Source organism: Oryzias melastigma, linkage group LG1 (genome assembly GCF_002922805.2).
Source record: "Oryzias melastigma strain HK-1 linkage group LG1, ASM292280v2, whole genome shotgun sequence".
Lineage (NCBI taxonomy): Eukaryota > Metazoa > Chordata > Actinopteri > Beloniformes > Adrianichthyidae > Oryzias > Oryzias melastigma.
Window position 1 is genome coordinate 17,998,095 of NC_050512.1, and position 7,123 is coordinate 18,005,217.

General features: G+C 35.2%; 1 protein-coding gene across 2 annotated transcripts; it reads left to right on the top strand.

Annotated features, from left to right (window-relative positions):
- Window positions 1-440: 440 nt before the first annotated feature.
- On the top strand, window positions 441-2,924 carry odam (odontogenic, ameloblast associated). 2 transcript variants are annotated; one of them, XM_024290132.2, is made up of 10 exons: window positions 441-492; window positions 602-667; window positions 747-773; window positions 864-911; window positions 991-1,233; window positions 1,313-1,369; window positions 1,668-1,790; window positions 2,460-2,492; window positions 2,602-2,685; window positions 2,769-2,924. In XM_024290132.2, the coding sequence occupies exons 2-10, from the start codon at window positions 608-610 to the stop codon at window positions 2,802-2,804; spliced, it is 711 nt and encodes a 236-aa protein (XP_024145900.1). In that variant the 5' UTR covers window positions 441-492; window positions 602-607; the 3' UTR covers window positions 2,805-2,924. The 2 variants fall into 2 exon arrangements, with proteins under 2 accessions (XP_024145900.1, XP_024145901.1); XM_024290133.2 differs by having other exon boundaries at window positions 2,463-2,492.
- Window positions 2,925-7,123: the final 4,199 nt, after the last annotated feature.

Consider the following 7,123-nt stretch of genomic DNA (forward strand, 5'->3'; position numbering starts at 1 on the left):
AAATACAGTGACAAGTGTCTGATCACAAGTTTGCTCCTGTTTTTCTCATGACACGTCAAAATTCCTAACAGCTATAATTACATGCTGAACTGGTGGAAATGTAAGTGATCTTTGCTTAGGAGAGAACACACAAAGTGACTTCAACATCCGTTAGTTAGTCCATGGAGTAGGCCAGTAAAAAGACAACAATAATCTGTTAATTTAGCCAAAACTCGTTTAAAGTCTTTCTGCAGAGTTGGGAATGATTCGGCCCAGAGTTTGAGTTGATGCTTGGAGACATGACTTATGCATAATAACACACTTACCTGTCCTGTGTTGTAAGTGTCTGAGTCTGCTGCTTTAAGGACTGTCTGTCACTCTGACCGCACATTGTCTGGATGAGTTGTTGGTGGAATTGAGCGGCCGTCGTGTGGACAATTTAAAAGGCATCCCGGGTGGGATGAGGAGGCAGTGAGAATAGAGAATAGAAGAGCCAGAACAGCCCTAAGATAGGTTTGTTCCCACTCACTCTCCACTCTCCCGTGAAAGTGTCTTTTTTACTGCAGCTTGGATACAATTTTTCATGTTTAAAAAACAAACTTCTTATTTCTACTTTCTTCAGGACATCATGAAGCTGCACGCTGCCCTCCTGCTGATCTGCCTGTTCAGAGCAAGCCTTCCTTTGCCTGTAAGTTATATTTCATTGTAATATCTGTGTATTTTTAAATCAATATACAATTTGACTAACTTGTGGATTTTTATTCAAGGTACTTATTGCCAGCAATAGCAATGAGGTATTTTTTAAAGTTTCTATTACCCTGATATACATTTTAAAAAGTAAGATTCCCTTTTTTTAAATTAAAATAAACATTTTGTGTGTTCAGATTCTGAGACTCAATGGATTAACTCTTGCGGCTCTTGGACAAGCCCAGGTAGGAGACTGCACGATTTGATGGTCAGAGACGCCGTCTCTCAGATGTCTGAACTCCCCTGTGTGTGCTTCTCTTTCAGGCGTCATCCCTTTTACCCCAACTTGTTCTGCAGCAGCCCGATTTGTTGCTGACCCCTCAGATGGTGAATTTCAACCCTCAGTTAGCAGGTCCCTTTGGCCCCCAGGGGCCACAGCTGCTGCTCCCCAACCAGGGCGGGCAGGTCACGTCCGTGCTCCTTCCCAACGGTCAGCAGGAGCAACTCGGACCTCAGCAGGATCCCAATAATCCCAACATACCTCAGCAAGCCCAGAACCCAATGCAGGTAATAAACTACTACACAGTAAATCAATACTGTTTACCTGAGCTTTGAACCATAATTCATTTCACATCATTTCCTTTAGATGTATCCATCGTATCAGTACCCATCTTTTGGGTTTCCCCACCTTCCCAGGCAGCAGGTAAGTCACACACAGGGGCATTTAAAATTACAACTTAGTATAATGGATACAAAAATGAATTTGCTTTGACCTTATTTTAACATGTTTAACTTTAATTTATGATTAATTGGTGTGCAAATTTAGTAAAATCCTTTTAAAGTTTATGTGAAACTTGTAAAATTTGTGCATTTTATTCTTATTGATGTCAGGAAGACTAGCGACCACTTTGTGGCAGATAATGGGGTTCCAAATAAACAAATAAACACCAACCGAGCATATAAGAGAGTTCATTACAGATGTTTATCTCTTTCATTTACAGGGCTTTCGCTATTTTGTTCCATCATACGGTTATCCACAGCAGAGGAATCCTGCCATGCTGCAGCCTAACAATGGACAGCAGAACCTGGACAGAACCACCCAGAGACCTCAGCTCCCTCTGCAGGTCAGACATGAAGGATCCCTGTTTAAAACAAAAAGATCATTTAAATCATTTCTTTTTTTTCGTCCTTTTCAATTTAAATCAAGAAAAAATACATATATATTTGTGCAGAAAATAATCACATAAAATAATACGCCAACAAAAGGCATTCAACATCTTTGACTTAGCTCATTTTTTTGAATTTCTGAACATGATGACGAGTCAAATTCGTGACTTTGGGGTAATAATACACTGTAGTCGTGGGCGCTGACTCATAAAGCAGTGACGGCAGTGACAGTTCTTTATCACTGCAAACCCAACATGGGTTTCTGTGGTGCTCCTGGATTTATGACAGAGATAAACAATGCTTACTGCACATTTTGTAACAATGCATTAAATCCTATTTTCTTGGACTGGTTCTAGTTATATTTACTGCATCATATTTTTTTTTGCAGTTCATAGTTGTAATTTTTATTACGTTAGTTTACTTTGTTTTTGAAGTTGTCATTTGAAGTTTCACACATTCAAAATTTTTCTTCCATCCATCCATTTTTTTTAACCCACTGGATTCCTTTTATAGGGCCTATCAAAATATCCTTTTTATAAAATTCCAATTGTTTGGCAAATTTGAAGAGTTACAGAATCAGTAGCATCTAAAATGTCATTTATTTTCTTGCATCTCTTCAATTTTAGCAGGGCTCCAAGCCAAAGCTACAGACTGAAAGGGTGAGTATTTTTGTTAAACTTGTCTTTATATTTAAATGACCCCAGAAAATATGGATTGTTTTGAACTTGGGAAATGTCAATCAATGGCTGAATTCTACTTCTTTTTCAGACAATGCCTGCTGGGACACAGAAAGAGTCCTCTACAGTTCCTCCTGATCCTCGTGGTGACGCAACTGGTCCTGGGACTGATGAGGTATGAATCACTTCTCCTCCTTTTTTACAAGTAGTTTCATATTATTTCAAACTGAGCAGCTATCTTTTTTTTTTCCTCACCAGGGCAACGTCAACTTCCCCTTCCTGTTTGAGCCATAAAAGACACCTGCAAAACAAGTGCTGCCACTGAAGCATAGATCAATTGCTAAAACCTGACTGAGACTGACTGAAATCTGCTCCACGCTTTTATTATATATAATAAAGAATGTCATCAAAAGATGCTTTGTGAAATGTGCTTTTTTATTATCACAAAATTATAAATCAAAACGCTAGATATTTCTTCAATTGAAACACCATATAATTCAATTTCTACATTCCCATTTATAATTTTTATTGTTAAAATACTCTACGTTTACAATTAAACTAACCAAAATAATATCTCTCTTGGCCTAAAATCTAATTTTCAAAACTACACTTGTTAGATTGATTGGTGACTAACAAATCAAATCAGTTTTATTCATAAAGGGCTTTAACACAGTCAGACTAGCCAGACAAAGCGCTGTACATTAAAACACCAAGAATACTAATGGATAAACTGTAAGCATAAAACAACTAAAAGCCGAGAGAGTAAAAACCAATTTTAAAACAGAGTAAAAACTTAGTAAAAACAGAGTAAAAAAGAGAGCAGAGTCTCATGGAACATTAAAAGTTTGGTTGTAAAAATGGGATTTTAGCTTAGTTTTAAAAATGGACAGAGACGACGCATCACGAATGTTAAAAGGCAGAGCGTTCCAGAGCTTTGGTGCACAAATTGAAAATGCTCCATCTCCTCTACACTTCCTCTTAGACTGTGGTACCTCCAGGAGAAGCTGATCAGCAGACCTGAGGCAGTTTTTTTCTCATTAAAACTCAAGAAGACATGACATTAACTGTTTAAGGGAGGAGCCGTTCTTGTTCACTTGAAGGTAAATCTGGCTATCATCAGCATAGAAATAAAAAGGACACACCATGTTTCTGTATGATAGAGCATAGAGGAAGTAGATAGGACAAAACAAAAGTGGTCCTAAAATATGATGTTAGAAGGGAGTCTATGTTCACATTTGTGCTTTTAACTCTTTTAGGTTTCTGACTAATCTTTGAAACTGTTTCATGATAGAATCCTGTTTCTCACAGTGAAAAATCACACTTTTTCTATGCACTTCAGTTGCATTTTTGCTCCTCTTTCTCAGTTTTCACACAAGAACTCCTAGTTTTATAAATGCATATGTATCATCTTATGTAATGCCATCAATTTAGGCAAAATTTGTTTTACAAAAGTGTTCATTCTACTCAGCAAACAACAGCTGGAATAGATAAGGATAGAATAATTAATGAATGGAAGGTATCAAGTGTGGAGTAAAAGAATCTCACAAGGGGGCGCCATTTCTCAACCAATTAGGAGAAGTGGGAAATGCCTGAGCATTCTCCTAAACTACTTAGACATTACACATGATTGACCAGTTTTTGATTGAATATCAAAGCATTTGTTATCTGTCTAGAGACAGTATTAGTCCAGAACATGTGGAGAAAACTCATTAAACTGAAATTGTTAGATAGAATTACAAACCTTCTCTGACATCTGACAGACAAGTTTATCTTTTTTTTGTCTTTTTTTTAATAAAAAGTTAAGTTAAACAGGCAATCTGCATGACAAACTGTAAAAATTATCTTATGGCTGTTTTTAAGCTGCAAAAAAATAAAATAAAATAAAATAAAAATCACATCAAACCCTTCTTTTAATATAGGAAAAAGTAGTTTAAGTTTCTCTAATACAATTTATGAAAGGCTGAAATGAGTAAAGTTAGTTAATATTTGGTTGTTACCATGAGTAACGTGACAGTCTGCACTTATTTCAACAGGATGAACATAAGTAATCAAGTCCAAATCTGTTCTGTTTTTAGCTGCTGGTCTTCAGTATCAATTTGGCCAGATTGATCATATAAAGCTGCAGTCAAAACTAAGATGGCAGATTTGTATTTTAATTTTGTGTTTAGAAATTATGGCTGATAGCTGATAGCTACGAAAATAAACATGAATAATAAAAATGCATATATGTGCATCCTTTGTAACATATTCATATTGGTTTAACATACACATGGATCAGAATAACTTTTATGAGAAATTACCAAAACTAAAGCAAAACTATCTTTCTAAGGTGTCAATAAAGATTCTCAGTCATCCAGGTGACGTCAATTTGAAGTTGAGTCATGATGTCTGCAATCGTTTTCATCTAAGTTGCCTGGATGAGTGGCGAAAGCTTGCAGGAAGGGACGATAATACGCCCAGATGCCATACCTCAACTTCAAGACATCTTAGCAAGATATTCGGTTATCTATAGTTCAGTTATAGCAAACAAAAAACTTTAAGTTGTTTTCCCAATAGTTTGCATTCCTTTCAGTCTAAATGCTGCCTTACTTGATTTATCTACAGATGACAGAAAAAATGTAAATGCATTTCTACGTAAAGTAATGTTTTAATTGTATTTCCATCAGCAAGAGCACGATCCAAAATATTAACATAAAAAATGTAAAAAATACCACAAATTAGCACATTCTGAAAGATTTTAAAAGCTTTTAATATGGAAAAAAAAAATCTTACATGAGACATAAGACATGAGCAAATCAGTCCACCTTTGAACTATTCTTTTCTTTTAAAATCTTTGAAAAAGAAGATTTCATGATTTTGTTTTGGATCTTATTATATACAGGCTTCTGCATAGCTCAATTAAAATTATTTTAGTTTCAAAAACTGTTTATCACTTTTAGCTTCAGGACCAACAACTAAAACATCCATGATTTAGCATCTAAAATACAGTTAAAAAAAAAACAAAAAAAAACAACTCCTCTTTGACCTTCTGTCATCAGGAGACATAGCGGGTTTTATCAGCATAACTATGAAAGCAAATTTTGTGGCTTCTGATGACATTTTCCAGAAGAATCATGTAAATTTAAAAACAAACAAACAAACAAAAACAAAAACAAGGGGGGCTAGGATGGAACCTTGAGGCATACCACAATTAAGACTGTGTGTCCATGGTTACCATACAGTTTCTCTTCATGAGATAGGATTCTAACCCTCAGCGAACAGTACTTGAGAGGCTTTTAATTCTGTTTAAAAGAAAAATATATAGAAAGCACACACAAAACTCACATTCCTCTCTACATAGAGACATATTATAGAAGTGAATGATTTCCCTGTAGACGAATGAAAAGAAGTTAAACATAGATGGTTCAATCATGAACTTCTCTCTAACTAAAACTAGTGCTTTTAATTTTCTTGTTTTTTTTATACGCTTTGACTTTCCAAAGTTTTCATCTTTATACTCTGGTTAGGCGGTACTTGTGGAATATGGTTTAGGTAATCTGGTCCATCCTGGACAGTTATATGATCATGTGTTGAGTTCATGCATTGCCGAAATGTTACCCCTTTCATTTTTTTAATAAATGTTTGTGCCTTTTTGAACAGGAAGTAGCTGCTACTAAATAAAACCAAACTTCAGAATCCGCCCTAACAAAGGAGGCGGCGATAACTCCAGTGATTAACTATTGCAGTCGTGTTTGTCTGTGTCTCAATAGATCAGCCCCACACAGTATTGCAGTTGTTTTAATGAGACATACGCTGCCATGAGTTCAAGAATATTGAGAAGTTGCTTACATGAGCAGACATGGCAGCACACATACAGTGTTTCAGATTTCATCATCATTTTTACATCATACACTGAAAAAAATGAAACATTGAATCAATTGACAAAAGTTCTGAAATTTGTTACATTTAACATTTTAAGTTTTCATCAAATTAAAATTTTGGGTCGAAGGTTTACTCAGTTCAAAAACTAATGTTCTTGACTGTACCAAATTACAGAGCTTTTGTTAATTAATTCAATGTTTCACTTTTTAAAGTGTACGTTTTATATCACAAGTGTTTTGAGAAACACCAGCAAGATCTGTCAGAAGCTGTTGACTGAAGATCTCTTGATCATTTATGATCTGGTGAATTACCAACATTACATGACAACTATAAAGAAACATTGACCGTCCCAAGTTTAAAAAAGAACAACTTTGGTCAGTGTGGTGATTGGAACAACTATTGAATTAAAGAGTTTTATTAGCATATGCAAAGACAGTTGGGCACCTTCCAGATCTAATTTAGATAAAGAATGACTTAGTGATGCAGTTCTTAAAAGTGAAAAAAATGTAAACTAGTAAGATATCCTTATGACTGCAGCACATGATGAAACAATAACAAACACAAAAATACACGCAATTTATTAAACAAAAAGCAAATAAATATTATGCAATCAAAAGAGACGTATAATATCAACTCAGTGATAACAGCCTCATCTTTATTCTATTCAACTACCTCTTGTGAAAATGTTTAAATGAGAAGTTATGGAGTGTCAAATTTGAACACTTAAAACCATTTAAACCTTTAACTGTCTG

Coding starts and splice junctions, on each gene's coding strand:
- odam (XM_024290132.2), top strand. CDS start 608: ATGAAGCTGCACGCTGCCCTCCTGCTGATCTGCCTGTTCAGAGCAAGC. Junction 1,234..1,312: donor AAGCCCAGAACCCAATGCAG/GTAATAAACTAC, acceptor CATTTCCTTTAG/ATGTATCCATCGTATCAGTA. Junction 2,686..2,768: donor CTGGTCCTGGGACTGATGAG/GTATGAATCACT, acceptor TTTCCTCACCAG/GGCAACGTCAACTTCCCCTT.